This window comes from Mirounga angustirostris, unplaced genomic scaffold (genome assembly GCF_029215605.1).
Source record: "Mirounga angustirostris isolate CCGP_5_RB_7025 unplaced genomic scaffold, mMirAng1.0.hap1 SCAF_5, whole genome shotgun sequence".
In the NCBI taxonomy this organism is placed as follows: Eukaryota; Metazoa; Chordata; class Mammalia; order Carnivora; family Phocidae; genus Mirounga; species Mirounga angustirostris.
The window spans coordinates 49745168-49770870 of record NW_026991713.1 but is presented as its reverse complement, the minus strand read 5'-3'; the positions used below and the strand labels follow the sequence as shown (position 1 = coordinate 49770870).

The 25703-nt window shown below is 40.3% G+C and overlaps 1 protein-coding gene across 10 annotated transcripts in view; it reads right to left on the bottom strand.

Moving 5' to 3' along the window:
* The window catches only part of GRIP1 (glutamate receptor interacting protein 1), a 661409-nt gene that overhangs the window by 43484 nt on the left and 592222 nt on the right, over window positions 1-25703 (bottom strand). For all 10 annotated transcript variants that reach the window (XM_064590931.1, XM_064590925.1, XM_064590927.1 and 7 more), the window contains 2 exons: window positions 14172-14241; window positions 11689-11834 (listed from right to left, as the gene is read on the bottom strand). In XM_064590931.1, the coding sequence (XP_064447001.1) occupies window positions 11689-11834; window positions 14172-14241 (216 nt within the window). The remainder of the gene's footprint in view (window positions 1-11688; window positions 11835-14171; window positions 14242-25703) is intronic.

Here is a 25703-nt window from a genome sequence, read left to right as displayed (position 1 = left end):
TTAAAACGTCAGTCCTATGGATGAATTCCCAGATATTGAAGTACAGGTTTGAATGGTTCTCTCTCCTCTGTTCTAGAGAGGAAGAGCCATGTCAATTATGTTTCAGGAGACTACACCAGGCTGCCACACTGTCATGAACTAATTTTCACTATTTAACATTGGTATGAAGGGAATCGTCTGTTAACGCGGTCTGACTAAATCACTGGCCCGCACGGGACACCTTCGGCATGGTTGGGTTTTTCGACTGTGTCAGGATTACAAATATGCAGTCTCAGACTTCAGAGTGTTGTATTTGCTTATGACATGCTTAAAGTTCTTGAGCATTTCTTGTTTTATTCCTTGAGCCCGGGAGCTGTGAATGGTTAGGAAGCTGTTTCATTTCTGCACCTAAGGATACAATGAAATGGTCCAGTAGCTAGACAAAACAGTCAGCTTTTACAGTCAGACTGTATCATAGCTAAATGTTAACACAGTCACATTTCTGCAACGAGCAGCTGTTCATTTATGACATGAAACCCTGAAATAAGGAGGAAAAGAAAAACTTGAATTAACAATTCAACTATCTGTGTGTATGGTGAACAATTACAATGAACATAAAATGAAAGGTCTACAGAGTAATATAGGAAGTGATGTGTCCTCTCCTACCAGCATTTACTTCATTTCTGCCATAGATCGGGACTTCTGGAATGTACCCGTCACTTCTCCTTCCTCAATGCTCTACTCCTAATAAGCTCCACATATAGAGAATTAAAGACCGTCTACCATACACTGTAATGCTTAAATCAACCTCTTATGATATAAAAATAGTCAGTATTACACTCAAATATATACATAGACATATATTTTTTAAGATTTTATTTATTTATTTGAGAGAGAGAGAGCGCATGAGAGTGGGGAAGGAACACCGCCCCCCCAACACAGGGACCCATCTCACGACCCCGAGACCATGATGCTAGCTGAAACCCAGTCAGATGCCCGAGGATGCCACCCCGGCGCCCCTACACTCAAATTTATATTGACAGCTGAGAATCCTCCACATTGAGCTTCGATACCTCTGTTTGATGGTTCACAAACTTCTTACAGGTTTCTTTTTTCTTTAAATTTAATTTAATTTTATTATGTTACAGGTTTCTAATTAAGTGATGGCCAACAAGGTGATGATAATCTACTAAGGAGCTGCTGTGAGAGGCCCAGGGATGCAAGGATACAGAGCAGTATGGAGACAGAGGTCAAAAGTCCAAATTTTTCTACACTATTATCATCACCCTTCAGAGCTGGCTTTGATATAAATGGATAGGGTACTGTCGGACAGATTACATGCACTTTTTTAGACTGTACCACCTACTATATTCTGGATAAAATTCTAGGCGAGTCATTTGATTAGTAGACCTTGGCATAAATATTAGTTGCCACTGGGCACTCTGCTGGCCGTTCAGGGTGGGTGTTTATGCCCGTGGAAAGACCTTGGCCCTTCATTGTTCTCCCTTACAGGGCAAGCAGGAGCATGACCTTGTCAATGGACACCAAGCATTCTGGGTTTGGCCATCAGCTCTTTATGCGAGTTGTGGGAAATAACAGCTGTCCAGTACCTGGAACCCAGCCACCCAGAACCCAGGAGCCTGTGGGAAGTTTCGGTTGAAACATCAGTCCAGACGAAAATAAACACTGGTCTACTGGGAGAAGGTGGAGAAACTGGTTCTAGTTTGCTCATTCTTTAGGCAACCCAGAGTGAATGCCCGGGGTTATTTTTTGACCATTTTGCAATTTGCATCGCAAAGATGACGAATTAACAGCAGAAAAGGAGTGAATGGGTTTAAGATCACTTTAGGTGGGGACATTTTCAGTCAGGCAGCTGAGGCCTCACAATAACAAGAAGGCAATTCTTAAGGCACTCAATGAGTTTAAATAGTGATGGGGATGCAAATAAATAAAAATTTAAAAATGGCAGTACTTGAATGAGGAAGAACACGTTCCTGTTACAACGTTGTGATGGAAACAGGAATAAATGATGCTGTATTTAAATTATGACAGAAATAGAAGCTGATTTCTGACTTCTTCAACAAACAAATTCTCAGAAACAAAAACTAGAAAGGGAAAATTTAAGAGACATTACAACCAAAAGCAATGGAGTAGATCTTTTTGGACCCAAATTAAAATCAACTTTATAAAAATCTATCTATCTATCTATCTATCTATCTATCTATCTATCTATCTATCTATCTATCTATCTATCATCTATCTATCATCTCTATCTATCCATCTGCCTACCTAACTATATATGTATATGAAAATCAGGGAAATGGCACATTGACTGGTATTGGATGATATTAAGAATTATTGATAACATTTTGAACTGTGATGATATGGAGCTACATATTTTAGAAATCCTTTAAGAGTATCATTTAGGGATACATTAATAATATTTACAAGATGGAATGATATGTCTAGAATTTCTTCAATATAATTCAGTGTGTGGGTGGGGGGGTACAATTACGTTGGGAACAGAGCTGAAGCAAGATTGATCCTAAGTTAATAATTGTTGATGCCAGGGCGCCTGGGTGACTCAGTCATTAAGCGTCTGCCTTTGGCTCAGGTCATGATCCCAGGGTCATGGGATTGAGCCCCACACTGGGCTCCCTGCTCGTCAGGAAGTTTGCTTCTCCCTCTCCCACTCCCCCTGCTTGTGTTCCCTCTCTCGTTGTGTCTCTCTCTGTCAAATAAATAAATAAAATCTTAAAAAAAAAATTGTTGATGCTAGGTCATGTATGATGGTTCATTACATCATTTTTCTCTATTTTAAAAATACATTTGAAGTTTTCCTAATGCAATTTTTTTAAAGAGAAAATATTGGGGTGCCTGGCTGGTTCAGTTGGGGGGAGCATGTGACTCTTGATCTTGGGGTCCTGAGTTCAAGCCCTACCTTGGGTGTAGAGATTACTTAAACAAATAAATAAATAAACTTTAAAAAAAGAAAAGACAAGATATTAATTCCCTTAGAAAACCCAAGTGGATGCCTTGAGTAAACAGATTATTTAATTAGCTTGGCTTCCTTACTTTCATAGATGATGGTGGTGGCTGCGTATACACGGTCTCATCCAGACCCTTCTGGCCCATCTGCCCACCAGGCAAGGTTCCCAGAGCTTCCTGCTGCCACTTGCTCTAGAGGAGGCCCCCACCTCAGCTCTGCCCCATTTTTCATAGCAACAGTTTCTTCTTAAACTGTTTTCCTGGGTGGGCTCCAGCCTTTGCCCCTCCCCCACATCTATTTTCACCAGTGCCGACAATATACAATTCCTTCTTTTTTCTTCCCAGAATATTTTTAAAGCATAAATCTGCATATGTTACTCTCTTACTTGAAGTTTTTCAGTAGTTCCCAATTCTTTAAGAATAAAATACCACCTCTTTGCATGAGCTGAGCTGGAGCCTCTGTGTCTCCAGAGGGCCACACCATCCTCTCCCCCATAGTCCAATCTCCTACCTTCTCTCCTCACTGAACCACTGCAGTTCATTAAAAAAGCACTTTTCCAACATGGTTAACCTTGCATGCATTACTCCCTATGCACAAATACCTTTTTCCTGTGTATTCTTCCAGTGTTCTCAACTTCTCTTAATTCTTGTTCCCCTCGCCAAGGAGAAAAATGGAATGAAATTTAAATTCTCCCCAACAAGAGAAATTAAATATGAAGGAACAGATCCAGTCAGGTAGGGTTGAGCTACCATTGTCACGTAATGTCTAGCATTCTTTGCTCCCTGAGAACCAATCTTTGCCCCCATCAAGAATGCCTGTTCTAGTATATACTTTTCCCTCCGTGTTTGAATGATTTCTCTACTTGTCTCTTCCATTCGAACAGGATCACCTTGAAAACAGACATTTTTATCTTCATGTCTCCAGAACAATGTCTGGCACCAAAGAGACTTTGGTAAATGCCCGGACAAATAAGCAAGAGGATGAATGGATGTTGTCAGCCTGAGTCACAGTTCCAAGGGAAGAGTCTCTGAGAGAGCTTTGTGAGTCAGCCTCCTTGCTCCTCTGAGGTCTAGTTTCCTTCTGCAAGGTGATGCACACCCAATATGGCTCACTCAAAGAGTGACACCAAGACCTGGGCTGCCACCGTGGGAACCAGCAAAGCTAGAACACCTTCCCTCCACAGTGCCAAGACTGTTTGAGTCAGCTTCAGGCTGCACTTCCAACTCCATCTGCCTTCTCAGGCATTAGCCCAACTGGCAATGGGAAGGCCCTAAAGCGTAGGCGGGTGATAACTGCCATGTATGCTCAGACCATTTTGGAGGCGGAAGCACTCCAAGCCCCTCTCCCCTTGAGGCTGCTCCAGCTTAGAAAGGAGCAACTGGAGTGTTAAACCAGAACAAAAACTTTCTGAGAAGGAAAAATGTAGGATCACCAATAAGTTTTGAAGTGAGCCCAAACAGATGTTAATGATATTATAAGAAGCTTTTATATCACAACAGAAGGTTTACAACTGTTAGTGAAAGACATGAAAAGGGGCCAGCCTGCTTGTTTGCTCTGCTCAGCTCTAGTTAAGAAAATTAATGGGACCACAGAACAGATGCAAAATTGCAGCATTACTTATCTACAATGTTATTTTCGGGCTTCTTGAGTGCTGCCTGTTTAACAAAAGAACACTATCTGGCTTGAATCCATAATGGCAGCTGCTTGTGTGGACCAATTAGGAGGCTTGGATTTGGGAGAGAGCCTTTGGAATGCATACGTGTGCAGGTCAATCAAAGTTCACTTCAACTAAAAGTGATGAAATTCATTTTTACGCAGTATGGCTACATTTCTTGGAGGACAGGCCTGAGAAAATGGGCCATTTAGAAGAACACCCTTACAGCTTCCTACTGTTGTGTGGTCATTTTATCTGGCCGCGTCACACCAGTCTACCAACAGAGTTCCAAGGAGATGCAGAGTGTCTAAGAGTAGAATTTGAATTTCTTTATGTTAGCAATCATTTATTACTCTCCAAGTCAGGCTGCTTTGTGACAGTGCTTCTCAAAGTATAGTCTTAGGACCAGGAACTTCGGCATTATCTAAGTACTTGTTGGAAATACACATTCTCAGCTTCACCTCAGACCTGTAGGAATCCCAGACTCTTGGGGAGGGGCCCAGTCACCTGTGTTTTAACAAGCCTTCTGGGTGATTCTGACTAGAGATTGAAAACCATTACTTTGAGATCCAGCATGAAAAAACAGAGGGAAGATAACCTTTTTTTTTTTTTTTTTTAAATCTATCGTAGGTTCTTTTTTGGAGTCAGGCTTTTGCCAAAACCATCCCTACTACTGCTCCTAGCCCAGCTAGGATCATTCTTGCTTGCTTGCAATGGGACCTTTCTGCTACTTCAACCTAGATTTGGGGGTGGGGGGGAAGCTGGGGTAAATTATTTAGCTGGCTTAGCAATGATGAACTGAAAAAGAATATGAAAATTCAAATCTTGGAAGGGCAGATTGAACTGGTACTAAGGCTATATGTGCGTAAGACCCTCTTTGGAAATGTGTAACAATAATTTGCTTTGGGTGGCACAAATGGCAGCCTAGAAATGTTTCCCTACACAAATTAGAGCCAATGAAGGTAAAACACTGAATTCAGAGTCTCTAAAACATGCTGTATGTTAGAAGCGAGGTGCTCTAAATCAAGAGAGAAATCATTAGCAGCTATGTATTTGATGGGCATAAAGGCAGTCATACGAAACAGACAGATCCTTAGGAATTATTTGGGACAGGTTTGAAAGCCTCCATGTACTTCTTCCTACAACTCCCCAGATTCTCAACTGTTTTGCCTTAGGGCTGCTTCTCAGCTATCCAATCTCCCCCTCTTCATTTACATTGGATCTAGATGCAATCAAAGAAAAACAACAGATTTTATATCAAGAAGGTTATTTGCATCTTTGGGTACCTAAGGATTGGGTAACAACCCTTGTTTTGGGGCCTCAGACCCAGGCAAGAACCATTTGGCTCTACCTGACTTACCTTCCTGTGGTAAGGAAAGATGAAAAATACAAAAACTCCTGAAGGCAGAATGGTCACTGAATATGGGGGGGGGGGGGGGGGGGGCGCAAATCTCTATAATTCCAAGTGTTCCAAAAGATTTGGACACTGTAAAATAAAGCTAAAATTAATTTTCAAAGCATCCTAATAATGGCAGTTAGCATTTAGGATTCATTGGGCCTTACTAGGTGCCAAACATCATTGCTGAGTGCTTAAATATATTACCTCCTTTGATTCTTAAAACAGCCATGTGAAGTAGGCATTAAATGGACATTTATGGATGAGAATTTCATTTTCTCATTTCCCAGCTTGTTGGTTGTGAAGCTAGCCTAGTGTTCTTAGTCATTTCATTCTACTGCTCCCTGAGCCTGGGCTAGAAACAGAGTTGATTCAGACTCTTGAATGCCTCATTCTTCAGTACCGATTGCAACCAGTCATCACTGACCAAATACTTTGGCCTCACTCCCCTTTACATCTTTTAATGGCTCCCATTGGCTTCGGGAGTAAAGTTCAAATTTCTTAACATGGTTTAGGACCATAATGATCTGGCTTCAGTATATCCTTCTATATGCACCTACTACCGAGTCCTTATACATAATTTTTGCTTCAGCTACATCTGCTACTAGGATGTGCCATGCTTTCTGATCTGCTTTGGCCCATTCACTTCTGGTTAATTCTAACATGTCCCAAACACTTTCAAGACCAAGGTTGTTAGAAGCATTTCCTTAGCTCCCCAGGCTCAAATGGATGCCCCCACATTCTCTTAGCATTTTGTGCTTACACCTAGAACATTCATCATATTATTACTTATTTTCTTCTGTATCTCATATTAGGTGGTGACTGACTTGGGGGCAGGGATTGTATCTTTTTTAATCTAAGACCTGGCTGACCCTAACACTTCATAGACACCAAATAAATACTGATGGCATGACTGAATGAAAAACAAAGACTTGAACGACTTCTGAGAGTAGTTCTACCATCTCCTTGGGTAAGGGACAAGGCAGAACAATGCAATTAGTATAGCTGGAAGATGGGCTCACATTTTGAAGCAGTATTGAACTGCAGTATTGCTAGCTTAGGAAACCAAGTTATATCGAGTATGCTTATAAACTTTCTGTAACTGATGAGAGAAGCAAGACGGAGAGGGGCAGATAGTTAAGGGAAGAACTGGAAGACTCCTGGAGTATAGACAGTCTGATATTAGTATGAACAACATTTTAGGGGGTGAAGACTATATACTGAATATTGCCGTTTTAAAATACTGAGACAAAGGATGGTAATAATTCAAATCACCAGTTTAATTTCAGATTAAGCACAGTACCAAACTTCCAAAATCAGTGACTGTTGTAATGATTAGTGGTTATTTCCCATTCATTTAAGTCTTGATGAAGGATAAGAACAAAGGCGGGGAAAGGGATTTTAGGATGTAATAGTAATAAAAATAGTCTCCATGTGTTGAATACCAAATGTAAACATTTCTATTAATAAGTTACAACTGCTCCCTAAGGTGGGTATTACTATGTGCACATTACTGAAAATGGAGCTGAATCTCAGACTGGTTAAGTAACTTGCCCAGACTCACATAGCTCAAATGTGGTAGAGCTGGACTTTAAACTCAGGTCTGATTTTACAGCATGTGCTCTTTATGACCACAGAGTCTGCCTTGAACGCATTCATTTTGAATTATGTCCTCCTCCACTCCTTCCTCTGCTCTGAATAAAAGAGAATTCAGTTACTCAAATTATACTTATATTCTCATATTGGAAGAGGATATAGAAACACTCAGATTCTTCCAAATCAATGATGAGATGGTAATTTTCAAATTGTGGTCTGTTATAAAAACATATCTGAATGAGTATATTGTTTTCATATACCAATTTGAGGAAATCTGGTTTGGGTAAATATGTATCTCACACCTATATTTACAGTCTTATTTTGGGTAGGTGCATGGTTTTCAATGGAAGGATTTAGGATTTTAAAAGTAAGACCTCCTAAAAATTAAAAAAACCCCAAAACTTAATAAGCAAGAGAATTACCATAGTATATAGGCATAGGGATTGTAGAGGGAAAGGTCTACAGAAGAAAAAATAAGCTGAAGGGAAGAAGCAATTGAAAGTAAGATCTGGCTGTCCAAGTGTTCAGTTATTGTTTCTGAAACTCCTCCCGCCTGACATATCTGCACAGCCTGGCTTTGGAACTGGGAAAATCGCCAACTGTGGGCACTATACATATTCATCTCTGGCTTGGCTTTTTCACTCTGCATGGAAGGTAGCTGAGATCTGCTTAGTTTGGCAAATCATGAAAAATGGGTTTCTCCACAGAGCTTTGCTTCTTCACTAGGACAGAACCCAGACTGATGCTTGAGGCTTTATTCTTTTTTGAAATAAATCCCTAAAAGAAAGTGCAATTGAAGCAGTTTGTAAGGAGAAGAATGCAGTGTTGGAGAACACAGGCAGCAACCTCTTTGACCTCAGCTGCAGCAACTTCTTCCTAGAAACATTGCCAAAGGCAAGGGAAGCAAGGGCAAAAATGAACTATTGGGACTTCATCAAGATAAAAAGCTTTTGCACAGCAAAAGAAACAGTCAACAAAACCAAAAGACAACTGACAGAATGGGAGAAGATATTTGCAAATGACATATCAGATAAAGGGTTAGTATCCAAAATCTATAAAGAACTTATCAAACTCAACACCCAAAGAACAAAGAATCCAATCAAGAAATGGGCAGAAGACGTGAACAGGCATTTTTCCAAAGAAGACATCCAAATGGCCAACAGACACATGAAAAAGTGCTCAACATCACTTGGCATCAGGGAAATCCAAATCAAAACCTCAATGAGATACCACCTCACACCAGTCAGAATGGCTAAAATTAACAAGTCAGGAAACGACAGATGTTGGCGAGGATGCGGAGAAAGGGGAACCCTCCTACACTGTTGGTGGGAATGCAAGCTGGTGCAGCCACTCTGGAAAACAGTATGGAGGTTCCTCAAAAAGTTGAAAATAGAGACATACGATCCAGCAATTGCACTACTGGGTATTTACCCCAAAGATACAAATGTAGGGATCCGAAGTGGTACATGCACCCCGATGTTTATAACAGCAATGTCCACAATAGCCAAACTGTGGAAAGAGCCAAGATGTCCATCGACAGATGAATGGATAAAGAAGATGTGGTATATGTATACAATGGAATATTATGCAGCCATCAAAAGGAATGAGATCTTGCCATTTGCAACGACGTGGATGGAACTGGAGGGTATTATGCTGAGTGAAATAAGTCAAACAGAGAAAGACATGTATCATATGACCTCACTGATATGAGGAATTCTTAATCTCAGGAAACAAACTGAGGGTTGCTGGAGTGGGGGTGGGGTGGGAGAGATGGGGTGACTGGGTGATAGACACTGGGGAGGGTATGTGCTCTGGTAAGCGCTGTGAATTGTGCAAGACTGTTGAATCTCAGATCTGTACCTCTGAAACAAATAATGCAATATATGTTAAGAAAAAAAAAGAAGAAGATAGCAGGAGGGGAAGAATGAAGGGGGGGAAATCGGAGGGGGAGACGAACCATGAGAGACAATGGACTCTGAAAAACAAACTGAGGGTTCTAGAGGGGAGGGGGTTGGGAGGCTGGGTTAGCCTGGTGGTGGGTATTAAAGAGGGCACGTTCTGCATGAAGCACTGGGTGTTATGTACAAACAATGAACCATGGAACACTACATCTAAAACTAATGATGTAATGTATGGTGATTAACATAACAATAAAAAATTTTTAAAAAACCAGTTGCTTGAGAAATAACAAGTGGAAATCTTTAAGCGTTGGTTATAAAATATATTTGGATACAATCATCTTTACCAGCTGTACCGATGGATGCAACTACCAACTTGTTTAGACTTTGTATAGGAATCAAAAACACATGGCTGACATGACCATAAACTCTAGATCTAGATGGCTTAATTATAGAAGATTCCAGAACACTGACAATAACTCATCATTGGTTGGAATTAAATTATATATAGTAGAAGCTCTCTTAACCAATCTCTCTTTAGCCATTACTGGATTAATTGTGGTTCTCTATCTTCTTTGTAAAATATACCTACTAATGCCATTGAATGCCCTAGAGTAATAGCTCTTTCTTTCTAGTACCTCTGTGCACCTCTGTGCCTGCTAACAATTGAGTTGTAAGCTTAAAAATTTAGAGTCAATTTTGTTTATTCCCAAGCCTGTTTATGTCAGTTTTACTAGTTTTTGTAGCTATGTAATTTAATGGATCTTACATAACCTACGAAACATGAGTATAGTGGTTCTATGAAAACAGAATCAAATGCTTTGGAAAAATTCAATAAGGGGAGTCATTAAGCAAAAATCTTCTAATTCTGTAGAGAAAAAACTTGAAAACATTGGGCAAATAAAAATCTAACTGGAGTAAACATTCAGATTATTTTAAATTCTTTAAATTTTCACTGTATTAAAACAAAACAAAAAAAAATCAAAACTGGAAAATACAAACTATATATTACATATAAGGCTTAGGCCAAAAACAAGTAAAAAGACTTATAACTATGATCAGCAGAATGATATTCATAGCAAAGAAGCTGGCTTCAGCCGGACTGCTCAGATTGTGTTTCTTGGACCACAGTAGTGGTATTATCAGGAAGTTTGTTAGAAATGCAGAATCTCAGGCCTCATCTGGGAGTAACGGCCAGAACTGTGTTTTAACAAGCTCTTCAGGTGATTCTGAGGCCTAAGAAAGTTTGAGAAGCACTGCCCCACTGTATTCATCCATTACTGGAAACCCTACAAATGGATATAGCCCTTTTAGAAAACAACATGGTACAGCACTTGTCAGGAATCCTAAGAAGTTCCTTTTTATTCTTACTCAGTAATTCGGCTTCTAAAAATATTTCCTAGGAAATAATTCAGAAGAAGAAGAAAAGTTGAGTAAAGATATCCATACATAAAGATGTCCGTGATTGTACTATCTATGATAGTGAAACAATTGGAAGCAATCTAAGTAAGAAGAGAAAAATGATAAATAAATTACAGGCAGTAAATAAAAAAATGATAGGTATTAAGTGTTTGAAAAGTTGTAACGTGCTTAAGAAGTTATAACATGCACTATGGCTATAATTATGTAATATAAATATCAACTAGAGAACAACTGGTTCTGGGGCACCTGGGTGGCTCAATCGGTTAAGCATCTGCCTTCGGCTCAGGTCATGATCTCAGGGTCCTGGGATTGAGTCCCGCATCAGGCTCCTTGCTCAGTGGGGAGTCTGCTTCTCCCTCTCTCTCCCTCTGCTCCTCCCCGCTGCTCGTTCTCTCTCTCTCTCTCAAATAAACAAATAAAATCTTTAAAAAAAATAACTGGTCTTATATCAATATTCCCAAAGATTGTATTAGGGTAGTACTGGGTGACGATTTAGTTTTCATTTTTGAACATAATTTTGATACTGCCGTAATAATGCTTTATAATAAAAATATCTTAACTATATCATTAAAAGCACCATTATTTAAAATTCATACTACACTCTCAACACACAATTTAAAGACCCTTTTAACTATGTAAAACACTGCTGCAATGTCACTAGCCAGCTGTTGTATGTAAAACATCAAGATCTAGTATCTTCTGTGACAGATGCGCAGTTAGAGAAATCAGTCTTAACTAAGGAAGCTGTCAATACCTGAGTTATCTTCATCCTTGCGGATTTTGAGCTTCACCAGGTCTTCACACTGCTGGAGGATCTGAACTGCATCCTCCATTGAACAGTTGTCCAGCCGGATGTTATCTATTGCAAGTAATTTATCCCCGAGTTCCAGGGTGCCAGTCCTGTTAGTAAATGCAAAGCAACACATGATTAATGAGCACTTACCCGGGTCATTTAAGAGGCATTAAGAATAATGTAACATTATGGCAGCCTTTAGAGGAAGAGAGGTTCTTTAACTCTTTTTATTTTATTTTTTATTTATTTTTTATTTTTTTTTAAGATTTTATTTATTTATTTGAGAGAGAGAGAATGAGAGACAGAGAGCACGAGAGGGGAGAGGGAAGAGGGCAGAGGGGGAAGCAGACTGCCCGCTGAGCAGGGAGCCCGATGTGGGACTCGATCCCGGGACTCCAGGATCATGACCTGAGCCGAAGGCAGTCGCTTAACCAACTGAGCCACCCAGGCGCCCCTCTTTAACTCTTTTTAAATTGCATTTTATTAACAAATCCCTTTTTTCCAGTCTTAGTTTGGATGGCTGCCATGACATTACATTTCAAAGTATTAAAAACTTTTTTTTTTTTTTTTTACTGGTTTCTTGAATTAGTCTAGTACCACTATATAAGCTTCACTCAGGAATTCTAAGTTTCCTAGGAAGGGAGGTAATGGTTCAGGGTTTACGGACACTGCGTGTCCTCATGCTTCTCCACATTGTTGCACTATTTTTCACCCTTGGCAGTCCAGGTACTAGGAGAGGGTTGGGAGAGAGAGGGAAGTCATGGTGGGTTGGACTTAGTGGAGGTCTGACTCTTGGTGTCCCTGCCATTTCCACCTGCCCCAGGAAACCCATGGCCATTGAGAGTCTAACACTGGCACTGGACCTCTGCAGGTCTGTGGAAAATTTTTAAGGTCCATCATGAAATGAGAAAAATAATGAGAATATGTATGTGTTTGTAGGCACATGTATGTATACGCATACATATTTGTAAGGAAGGTTATGTTTCGGTAAGAACTATCCTTTATGCATTATGTCTGTGACAGAGATTGCTAATTGCTTTTAGCTTCTAGCCTCCTCTCTCTTCTTCTGGGTCATTCCCTGAAGATGCACACCCCAGACTCTCTTAGCACCACTCCCACTTCCCTTCTGTGGCTAGAAAATTGCAATAACTGGAGTAAAGTGGTGAGGATGGCAGAGTTGTCGCCCCAGCCCCGCACTGCCTGCCTACTCCCAACCTGTTACATGAGACACACCCTGCAGACTTGTTTGTCCCAGTCTATTCATGGGTCTCCCTGTCATCGTATCGGAGCCTATAGCTATATACCTAAACTCATACAATGTCCTTTCTACTTACTGAGCATTAAAATATGACTTCAATGAAACGACTGTCATAATAGATAGGATATAAAAAAAGTCCTTAATTGGACAAGAGAAAGTTAACAGTCTTATATCAATATTCCCAAAGATTTAAAAATATTTTTGATCTAGGGGCACCTGGGCTGTGCAGTCGGTTAAGTGTCTGACTCTTGGTTTAGGCTCAGGTCATGATCTCCGAGTTGTAAGACCCAGCTCCGCGTTGGGCTCTGCTCCAGTCTGCTGGAGGTTCTTTCTCCCTCTCCCCCTGCCCCTCCCGCTCATGCTTTCTCTCTCTAATAAATGAATAAATCTTTAAAATAAATATTTTTGATCTGTGAAATCAAAAGCTTGAGACTCTCTGATTTTGACGGTATATGGACCAAATAGAAGACAAACATTGTTCAAGGCTCAAGGATCTGGCTTGGCTAGGGAGGACATTCTGGCATCTAGTAAAGCTTTTCCATAAGCTATAATCTCCATGTGGGGTGTTTCTCATAATTGGGGCCACTTCCAGCTTTTTAGTTGGGAAATGAAGGATGGAAGATGATCAGGACTCAGGAAGGACCCTAAAAGATATTTTCAGGTGATTGTTGTCTGCAGTGGGTACAGAAATAAATTGATATAAGGTGGGAGAGCTAAGAAGTCACTGCATGAGGAATGTTAAATAGGATCGTTTAATAGTGGCTATCTGGAAAATACTAAGAATACCATGATCCATTAGCAAGGTCTACCTTGGGTGTGGAAAGGGTCATTTCTACTTTATTTTTTTAAATTTTTTATTAGAGAGAGAGAGAGCACAAGCAGGGGGAGCAGCAGGGAGAGGGAGAGGGATAAGCAGGCTCCCCGTTCAGCAGGGAGCCCAATGTGAGGCTCCATCCCAGGACCCTGGGATCATGACCTGAGCCGAAGGCAGATGCTTAACCGTCTGAGCCACCCAGGCGCCCCTCATTTCTACTTTAATTAAGGAATGCCTTATACCTGGCTGGCTCAGTCGGTAGAGCATGCAACTCTTGATCTTGGGGTCATGAGTTCAGGCTCCATGTTGGGGGTAGAGTTACTTAAAGAAAAAGAAATGCCTGGAATGAACCAGAACATTCATTTTCCTTACCTGTGTGCCACGCTTCCTTTCTTGATATCTGATATGACAAGAGGATCTCCTGGTTTTCTGCTAGATGGTGCTGTAATAATGAAGTTAGAATAGTCACATCTTTATATCCATAATTCACCCACACCATACATTTCCTGTTTTATAGCAATGGTTAATGCAAGTACAGTTTGTATGCAAAGCAAAGATGTTCAGCAAATGAATTAGAAAATGTGCACATTACATCTTCTTGATATAAAAATGTTTGTGTTGAGGTATTTATAAACTTAAAAACTAAAGCAAAGTCAAATTTGCAATTGGAGAAAGCAATTGCAGAGCTGTGCATCAGGTTTAAATCTATTTCAACTTGTGATTCCCAAGAGAAAGGTGGAGGGTGAATACCCCAATAGGAGACTATCAGAAGCAACTGGGGGCTCCCCTTAGTGGTATTCATATGTGCTCCCTTCTCCCACTTCTTCCTTCACTTCTTTTTGGTGAGGAGACATCACTTTTTATGGGACTGTGCCATATTACTCAAGCATACAGGGTTGGAAAGTGCATGAGATGCACTGATTTAAAGTTCTTCTTTTTTTTTTTCCAGAAGGAAATCTTTTGCTAGATAGATTGTAAATCTTAAAATTTTGCTTACACATTTATACCTAGAATGCTCTGAAGTGTTCTGGAATGTGAATATTTTATTTTATTGACAGTAGTAAATATTTGACTTAATTATATTTTTATACATATTTGCATTCTAAATATGCACATACAACTTTTATTGAGTTTACAGATTATTCTATTATCTTGCACAGTGGTCAGTTTTTGGCTTTATAACTTCTCTCAGGGATATTTCCATTTGATGAGAATGAAAAGCAATTAGTTTTGAGTCTACTGTAGAATTAATCCTGAAAATGAGTTATAGTTCACATAAGTTCAAAAATATCATCTTGATCTAGAAAGTTTACATTTAATTTAGGGTGTTTGATAATTAAAATAACCCATACTGACATTTATAAAAAAAAAAAATTGCCTCCAAGAGGAGATGTTTTGCCAGTTTGAAATCTGTAGTGATTTCCTTTTAAGGATCATTAAGAGGCCCCTAAAGTAACATTTTATTATAAACAGACTGATCACCCCATAATAATCATAGAACCATATCATATCCCATAATCCCATCTGAATCCCAGGAAAATGTTTATGGATAAGAACAGATGGTTTAATATCTCAACACAACATTGAAAGAAAAAGCAAATACATATACCAATACCTTACCCACTGTCTAAACTAGCCCATAGTAAATATTAATGGGACTTCATTCAATCATTATTCTTAGCTTCTAGCAAAGTATGCAAAACATTCTATTCACTACAATTAATTCATAATTTAAACCTCCACTCAATGATTTGACATAATCCCTCTAGAGAAATATAAATATTTAGCATTTTTATACATGTCATATTTTACAACTGCAAATTGTTTTGGGCATAGGGCTCAAAGACAAAAACTTTGTTATTACCAGAAAATACAACTTTTTAAGCATCTGCCAATGATTTTTACTCTATTTTGCCAAGCTGTAGTAACCACCACAGAGCACTCAATGTTTCCCCTGGTTTTTAATAAAATCCACGTTCCACTGAAATGGTCTGAAATGAAACAATAGTGGAGGCAACAAAATACATCAAACCCATCCTGTCATCTTTGCAACAGAGGAAAATAGCACTGGGGCCTCTTGGACAAACCCACACAGCTTTTCAGAGAGCTTTGAAAGTTATTAAGGCATATGGACACATATGGTGGCCATTCTCACGTTTACTAGATTCTTCTCTTTCTCCTTTAAACAAGACCATAATTGAGGCCTGAAAAGCTCATCAGGGTAGATGCCCATTGGAGTGATGAAGTTGAACCCGGAAGTGGGTCCAAATCTGTACGAGGTCCTGGCACTGTGGCCACCGCACCTACCAGGAGTGTTATATGTGGCTCTGGGGGCTCAGACATCGTTTGCATACCCCAGTACCAATGTTTTAATTCTCCACTACCCGAGAAGAAGTCACAAACCAAGCATGCTTTGCTTGACTGGTAGTGCTTTAAAAAATTAGAATAGTTGCCAACATTTATTTTATTTATTTATTTATTTTTTTTAAGATTTTATTTATTTATTTGAGAGAGAGAATGAGACAGAGAGAGAGAGCACGAGATGGGGGAGGGTCAGAGGGAGAAGCAGGCTCCCCGCCGAGCAGGGAGCCCGATGTCGGACTCGATCCCGGGACTCCAGGATCACGACCTGAGCCGAAGGCAGTCGCTTAACCAACTGAGCCACCCAGGCGCCCCAGTTGCCAACATTTAAAAACTAGTAGATTTCATGCACATGTACAGCTTCTTTTAAAAAAATTGGAGAGGCAATATGGTAGAATGATTAAGAGCTGGGACCTGGCAGCCAGAATGCTTGGGTCCAAAATCCTGGCTCTGCCACTTATCAGCCATGTGCGTTTGAGTGCATAGTCTTTAGGCACCTGAGTTTTCTAATCTGCAAAAAGGGGTGAAGAACAATAATAGTGCTTACCTCAGAGTTTTTGTAGCAAGGATTGAGTTTTTACATGAAAGCCATCCGATCAGAGCAGTGCACATGCAATGCACCATGTAAATGTTTACTGTTATGATTATCTAGCAACACTGGACACTTTCCAACTCCCCCCTTTGGATGGAGCCTTCAATTTCCCATTTGGCACGGTCCTCCCTGGATGGATCTCATTCACTGACTTGCCTCACCCCTGAGGGCTTCTGAATTTGTGACCCTTTGAATGAGAATACACTAGCACTTAATGCTTCGAATTTGATTGAAGTTCACCACAGAATCATTTGTTTAATACATATTTATTGATACTAACTATAAGCTAGGCAGCTCTGCTCTAAGCACCAGCCATGAAACCCCAAAAAAGTTGCATAAAATGGGGGGACAGGGATGGTTAAATCTCATGAAGTTATTAGCCATGAAACTCTCTTTTGCAAAGTGAGTCCAGCTGGGAAGGCCATACAAACCATCATATGGCGGGGAGGTTACCCTAAAAGGGTCAGGAGTGTGGTCTAGCAAAGAAGGGTAGCACATGGTTATTGAGTTCTCAAAAAGACAAAATAGTTTCACAACTGCTTGAAATCTCAATGTAAACTGGTCAAATGTATAGAACTGAAAGGCTGACAAAGGACAAAGAACAATGACACAAATGCCATGTTGTATGATATACATTAAATTTAAAATACTGCCTTTTCCTTAGTCAGAGTTCATAAAATAATTTTAATTCAAACTCTTAGTTGTTTTTGTTCTACTAGAGCTACATTTTTGAGTCATCTACAGGTTTTTTCAAAACTCATCACTTTCTCGTCTTTTACGGCTATTTTGCAATCCAACAAGATGATGTCACTAGAAATTTTATCCTAAATCACAAGTACCCATTTGTATAACATCACGATTGATTATTTTTCATGCTTCTCATAGATGTACATTCTCGATCCTCACAAGAAAACTCCCTACCATGTTATTTTTTAAAATTTACTTTTTTACCTCTTTATTTATATCAAAATTAGATATGCATACAATTTGAAGAGTCAAATTTCTCCAAGAGCAGCCCTTCATTTCTTACTTCCCCAGACACTGTTGCTATATTGCTAAGTAACATACAACTGTTACTATTTAATTATTCTTCAGTGCTAATTATTTACCTTCTGTTACGAAAGATGCTATACAGGCACCATACTCACGTATGTTTCTTGTCCTGTGGGCTCCCCACATTCTTCCAACACAGTTTTGTCTGAATTTTTTATAAGATCAATATTTGTTCTTTTCGTCAGTATGACTACGTAAACAGTATTCACAGACAAGTCATGTAGCATACCAGGACTACTTGCCTTTTCTTAGGATATATTTTCCCTGTAGTTGTTTATTGTCTTGGTATCTTTGTTTAGTTTTCTTGTATTAATCATGAATTCAACTCCTCAGATCCCAGGTTATATAAATCTTCTCTTGGTATGACAAATCACATCAGGGTTTCTAGCAGAGGTTTACAACCTGTCCGGACTGTTTGCTTTCTAGGGTTGCTCCATAGATCTTAGGAACTTCCTTCGCACAGACCCTGGAAGATGTTCTCTTGACTTGTATTACACTAATTAAACAAGGAGGCCATTAAACTGAGGCGACTCTAAAGCTGTGATGGTCTATAGAAGCAACTCAAAATCTAAGCCTGTCAATGCCTCAAAGTTACAAAATCAAATGCTAAGGAAAACCAATCACAAACAGCCAACTAGGCTTTAAGCTACAGCCAACCAATAATTTCCTTTCTCTGTGTCTGTACTTTCTCTGTCTTCCCCAGGCTCCTGTGGGTAGAGTACTCCTAACTCCTTCCAGGATGGCGCTGCCTGATTTGAATCTATTTTTGCTTAAATAAACCCTTAAATTTTTAATATGCTTCTGTTTATCTCTGAACCCTGCTCTCTCGCATCCTTGGAGCCCTCACACTTTTCTCTCCTCTTTCATCCTGGAAGGGTTATTATTTGGATATTGTGTCCTTTGGACTCAGCCTGTACACTTCTTATCTATCCTAGATTTCTCATTTATTTGTTGTTTTTTTCTAATTTCTGGAATTTTCCCTCACCTTTATTTTAATTTCTGCCATGTTCTTCTTTTTTTTTTTTCTTTTAAAGATTTTATTTATTTATCTGAGACAGAATGAGAGAGAGAGAGAGCACATGAGAGGGGGGAGGGTCAGAGGGAGAAGCAGGCTCCTCGCCGAGCAGGGAGCCTGATGCGGGACTCGATCCAGGGACTCCAGGACCATGACCTGAGCCGAAGGCAGTCGCTTAACCAACTGAGCCACCCAGGCGCCCTCTGCCATGTTCTTAAGTTCCAAGAGCTCTTTGTCCCCTTTGGTATGTTGTTTTAGACTAGTATTCATTTCCTGCCTCCCATCCACACAATATCTTAGGTTGTTATTGACCTTAATGAAACTTTGCTCCTTTTTAAAGTTTTTTTCTTCCTGAATGTGCTGCTTCTGTTTTTCTTCTTTGTTTTTGGTGATACTTGCATATCAGATTCTTCCCTCGGGTGTCTGTTTTTTCTTAGCTGTCTGTTCACATGAAAGATGCAGCCCTACAAAGCTGTTAGAAAGCTTGGTGCACCTGAGAGGGGTCTGCGGACTCTGGTCTTCCCTGGATAGTTCAGGCCAGGCTGTTTCTTTGGGTCAGATGGCCCTGATTCTTCCTCCCGCTGGGAGGGTAGTAAGCCTGGCCACCTGGCTTCTCTGAGCTTATGGAGGGGAAGACGACTAGCAGTCTCGACACTGACTATGTCCACTTTCCACTCATCTGTTTTTGGAGAGCAGTACAGTTACCCTCAGCTGTGCTCCCCCAGGCCAGAGCCCCTCCATTTCATGCTTCCCAGAGAATGAAACTCGGTTCCGCCAGGGAGGGGAGAGCTGTGCTGGCTGGGGGAAGGCATCTCAGGGACTAATTCATTCTTCACAGACTTTCAACCATTCCTCGTGTCTCAGCTCTCCCATCACTCTCACTGCCGGGAGTTCCTCATTCCACCAGTTCCTGATCCTGTTGGGGGTTTAGGATGCAAATCGGCTTCCCTGTTAGCTTTCCCTTCTGCTTCTTTCTTTTTTTTTTTTAATTTAATTTTATTATGTTAGTCACCATACATTACATCATTAGTTTTTGATGTAGTGTTGCATGATTCATTGTTTGCATATAACACCCAGTGCTCCATTTAATACGTGCCCTCCTTAATACCCATCACCAGGCTAACCCATTCCCCACCCCCCTCCCCTCTAGAACCCTCAGTTTGTTTCTCAGAGTCCATAGTCTCTCATTGTTCATCTCCCCCTCTGATTCCCCCCCTTCATTTTTCCCTTCCTACTATCTTCTCTCTCTTTTTTTTTAAACATGTAATGTATTATTTGTTTCAGAGGTACAGGTCTGTGATTCAGCAGTCTTACACAATTCACAGCACTCACCATAGCACATAACCTCCCCAGTGTCTATCACCCAGCCACCCCATCCCTCCCACGCCCCACCACTCCAACAACCCTCAGTTTGTTTCCTGAGATTAAGAATTCCTATCAGTGAGATCATATGATACTTGTCTTTCTCTGATTAACTTATTTTGCTCAGCGTAATACCCTCTAGTTCCATCCACATCGCTGTAAATGACAAGATTTCAGTTTCTTTGATGGCTGCATCATATTCCATTGTATATATATACCATATCTTCTTTATCCATTCATCTGTTGATGGACATCTAGGCTCTTTCCATAGTTTGGCTATTATGGACATTGCTGCTATAAACATTGGGGTGCACTTCGGATCACTACATTTTTATCTTTGGGGTAAATACCCAGTAGTTCAATTGCTGGGTTGTAGGGTAGCTCTATTTTCAACTTTTTGAGGAACCTCCATACTGTTTTCCAGAGTGGCTGCACCAGCTTGCATTCCCACCAACAGTGTAGAAGGGTTCCCCTTTCTCCGCATCCTCGCCAACATCTGTCGTTTCCTGACTTGTTAATTTTAGCCATTCTGACTGGTGTGAGGTGGTATCTCATTGAGGTTTTGATTTGGATTTCCCTGATGCCAAGTGATGTTGAGCACTTTTTCATGTGTCTGTTGGCCATTTGGATGTCTTCTTTGGAAAAATGCCTGTTCATGTCTTCTGCCCATTTCTTGATTGGATTCTTTGTTCTTTGGGTGTTGAGTTTCATAAGTTCTTTATAGATTTTGGATACTAGTTGTTTATCTGGTATGTCATTTCCTTCTGCTTCTTTAAATTCATCATTTCTCCATCTTCTCTGCTACTTCCAGATTTCGTTGCTGCTATCTATTTTCCTTTTATTCTTCTTCTTATGGGCTTGTGCCTTTTGAAAAATCTTATACTGTTTTTTAAAAAAAATTTTTTTTAAAGATTTTATTTATTTATTTGGGAGAGAGAGAATGAGAGACAGAGAGCATGAGCGGGAGGAGGGTCAGAGGGAGAAGCAGACTCCCTGCTGAGCAGGGAGCCCGATGTAGGACTCAATACCGGGACTCCAGGATCATGACCTGAGCCGAAGGCAGTCGCTTAACCAACTGAGCCACCCAGGCGCCCTATACTGTTGTTTTAAAATGGTATGGGGTGAGAGCAGTGCAAATGCCAGGGTTTAAGCGATCATCTTTTGACCCTGAAGATTTAAAATCACTAGTCCTCTCTCACTATCAGAAACTGATTCTTAAAGTGAACATGGATTCTTTGCTTCTCAAATAGTTGTTGGAAAGGTAGAAAATGACATTCTCTATCTTTTGCTTAAAAAACTTTGTGTTAGCAGACAGGTAAAATCTTCTGGATTTTGGAGCTAATTAAACATGAATCAACAATGTATTTAAGAACATTTGATAATATCTTGCCTTTCATGGATCTTACTCTGCTAGTCAAGGTACTTTGCTCATAGAGCCTGATAAAGTGTCCAAACTACATTGGACACACACACACACACACACACACAATCACTCAGTTTTACTTTACTTGCAACCATATATATGATACCTGGCAAGTAAAACAAGTTATTTGATTTGAAATAGAGCAGCAAGTAGAATTTTTATTGCAAAGTTGGCAAAAAAAACTTGAGCCATTCTTTTCTAAATACACTTAAGGCTTAAGGGGAAAATGACAGATTTGTTGTGCTTGTCATAAAGGTGCTTTATGATTTTATAAAAAAAAAAAAAAGCAAGCCTTTGTTCCTGAAAACAATTCAGTCACACTAAAAAGGAAAGCCAACAAATTAACTCCAGTCATAAAATGCTGTCTTTTGCTTTTCTGATAAAGGATGTGGGAAGGATCATCAATCATGTAGAGGCAGTGATGAGTGCTGGTGTGACAGCCAAGCCCAGGTTAAGTCAGACCAGAATGGGTTTGAATCCCGTATAGCCTTTATGAGCTCTGGGTCCTGGGCAGGTTACCCAGCTGAGTCTTTCTTTTCTTTCTTTCTTTTTTAAAGATTTAATTTATCTGACAGAGAGAGACAAAGCGAGAGAAGGAACACAAGGTGGGGGAGTGGGAGAGGGAGAAGCAGGCTTCCCGCTGAGCAGGGAGCCCAATGCAGGGCTTGATCCCAGGACCCTGGGATCATGACCTGAGCCGAAGGCAGGCGCTTAACGACTGAGTCTCCCAGGCACCTCGCTTTCTTTTCTATAAAATGGGCATAGATGCCACGGGGTCGCTTTAAGGATTAAGTGAAACACACATATAAACTGCTTATTGTCATGCCCGGTACAAAGTAGATACAAATCCTTGTAGTAAAACTGCAAAAGAAAACAATATCGAAACGACTTTAATGACAACTGCACATGACAGAAGCAACCAGCGTTCTCCGACTTGAGAGGCAGGTGGGCTGCGTGGCTGGGTATGCGCTCTGGTTTCTGATTGGCTGACGTCTCAGAGCTTCAGGAGGCTGTTTCCAGCGCAAGGTTGTTTCACTTTATTTGCTATAATAAATTGCCCCACATTATAGCAATAACATCAATAAAAGTCATGCCTGATGCTAATGTGCTATGAATGTCTCATCAGGAACTTCAGAAAATTAGTCTAAAACTGCTCACCACATCCAAAATCAGAGAGACTCATTTCTCAGTCAATTAGGTATGAAGAGTGAGTGAGGCTTCAGCCAAGTGTGAAAGGCTCTGGTGCAACGTTTCCCCAGATGAAGGCCTGCTTCTTACTACTTAGGTTCTCACAAGGTGAGGGAGACAGAAGAGAGCTTTGGACAAAGATAGTGAGAAACATCAGTAAACCCCTGCACGGCCTCAGTTTCACTAACAGTACCTATGTGTTTGGTTTCCTACCTAAGTGCTATAATTGCAGTTGGCGTGAAATTTTGTGGGGGTAGAGCTTGGATTAAGCTATTTAATGAGGCTCTATATGTAAAATAAATAGCAATCATCATAATAATTAACACTTGTTAGGGTTCATAATTGGTTCTAGGCACTTTACATATACTAGCTCATTTAATCTTTGCAAAATTGCTACAAGGAAGGGAACAAGTGGGCTGTTTTATAGACAAGGAAATGGTACAGAGAGGTCAAGAGAATGGAGGAGTGGAGTAGTGTGGGATCTGAGGCTTTGCTCTTAATCACTTTCCAAGTTAGTGCTTCTTTAGTTCACTCAAGGGCCTTTGCATAAACATCTGTATTCATCATCTCCTTCAAAGGCTCATTTTCTGGAGTGCACAGTGGTTAGCAGAAGATTGTTAGCAGAAGATTGTTTCTGATAGACTCCTTGTTCATTCACTCCGCAGAGCCAGGGATTAAATAAACACCTTGTATATGCCAGGAAACGTGCTAGGCCTCAGGAGTTATTACTTCATAACAATAAAAAGGGATTCTGGCCTTCTTTTTTTTTTTTTTTTTAAGTAAATTCTGTTTTCTCAATTGGGAATATATGAGTATTTTCCATAAGGAGACACAAATTTGGTGTGGGGATGATAAATTGTATAAAGGGAACTGTAGCTCTAGATGGGCTGACAAGCAGGTTTGACAAGCTTACGAATCATTCCTCCATCCAGGAACGGCATATAACACTTCTAGCTTCCACCAACAGCTTTAGCTTACGCTGGCTAAAAGTCAGGCCACTCTTGTGGGGGTTTTGGGGAAGTTTCCATTGTTGGTATTAAATGTAATACTCAGTTCCTACATAAAACCATCATAAAGCATAATTTTAAATGATTCTTTGCAGGAATAAAATATGTTGTAGCTGTGTATACATGAATACACTTCAGACAAATTGAGTGTCTAAATATTGACTTTAAAAGAGGAATATAGGGGCGCCTGGGTGGCTCAGATGGTTAAGCATCTGCCTTGTGCTCAGGTCATGATCCCAGGGTTCTGGGATCGAGCCCCACATCAGGCTCCTGGCTCAGCAGGGAGCCTGCTTCTCCTTCTCCCTCTGCCTCTCTCCCTGCTCATGCTCTCTTTCTCTGTATCTCTGTGTCTCAAATGAATAAATAAAAATCTAAAAAAAATTAAATTAAATTAAAAAAATAGAAGAGGAATATATCACAGGCTTAGTTTTTAAATGGATACTTTGCTTTATAGTTATATTCTTATGTATATCAATTTTTTTCTTTAATTTTTTTTAATTGAAGTACAGTGGATGCACAGTGTTACACTGGTTTCAGGTGTACAACACAGTGATTCGACATGTCTCCATGCTATGCTGTGCTCCCCACAAGTGTATCTACCACCTGTCACCATAGAACACCATCACCACACCACCGACTCTATTCTCTACGCTGTCCCTTTTATTCCTGTGACTTCTTCACTCCATAACTGAAGCTGTATCTCTCTCTCCCCTTCACCCATTTTGTCCATCTCCCTACTCTCCTCCCCTTACATATATCAATTTCTAAGAATAAATCTATTGTATAAAAAACATAAAGACCATTTTCCCACTTAAAATGTGGACGTAAAATGACTACATGACAGTAGGCTTCGGAGCTGTGGGGGTCTTCAGCAGACACACTAGAAATAAGTATCTCTAAGGACAGGAAGGGTGTTTTCAAAAACTTAGCATAAGCTCTAGGCATGCTAGGCACTCAGAATGTATTTATTTCATGCAGGCAAAGGGAAGAAAGAATGGAGTGGAAGGCAGGGTCGCTGTGTGTAGCCGGAAGGTTATACACTCCTCCAAGAGAGACCGCTTTCGCAGCCAATTCTGATGGAATAAATCAATGGAATGGAATAAACAGAATAAATGAGAGCAGCCTTAACGTTACAGGGGGGTTGCAGCAGCCACCCTGAGCCCCAAATATTTTTAGAATAGTAAGTTCTGATGAGTTCTCCCTTAACTTCAGTAATCACCGCTGTTGACAAGAATAATAGCATACTTTCTTTGTCTCGTAATGAACAAACTGAGAGGCTCAGTGATCCAATTGAAGGCATAAATGACTTCAGTAGTACCTCGAATCGGTCTAGAGTCTCCAAAATCCCATTTCAGTTTTGTACTTATCAGAGAGAGACATGGAGACACATCAGTCCTACTCTTCTCTCAGTAGGGCCACACTGGGGTTCAGGAGGTGGGTACAAGTGCTCTCTTGTGCATATAGCTTCTTGTTCTTCACATTGAGTCTGCAGTGTAGTTCCACTATTTTCAGTGCTGCACTAGATCTGTCTGAGGGATTGGTTATACCTAAAATTTCATTTTCAGGGTTACATTTATATGGTCAACGTTGAAGCGGACGGCCCCCATTTCATATTCCCAGTTGAGAACTATTTTTGCCTTAACCACTGACATAAATGCAATCCAACAGAGTGTAGTGAGGCACTTCATGGGACCTCATTGCTCTTTCCTGAAGCTCCCACTCCTTGGCCACAAACATTGCCTCCTTGGTCTTTATGCATTAATCATCAGCTTCGTTCTCTTGGTGGCATTTGTGGATGAGCCTAGTTTATGGATATTAAGCATAAAAACTTCAATTCACATTCTATAAATGGGGGCTGAAATTTTCAAAGCTGTTTTACCAAAGCAGTTATAAATCTAGAGCC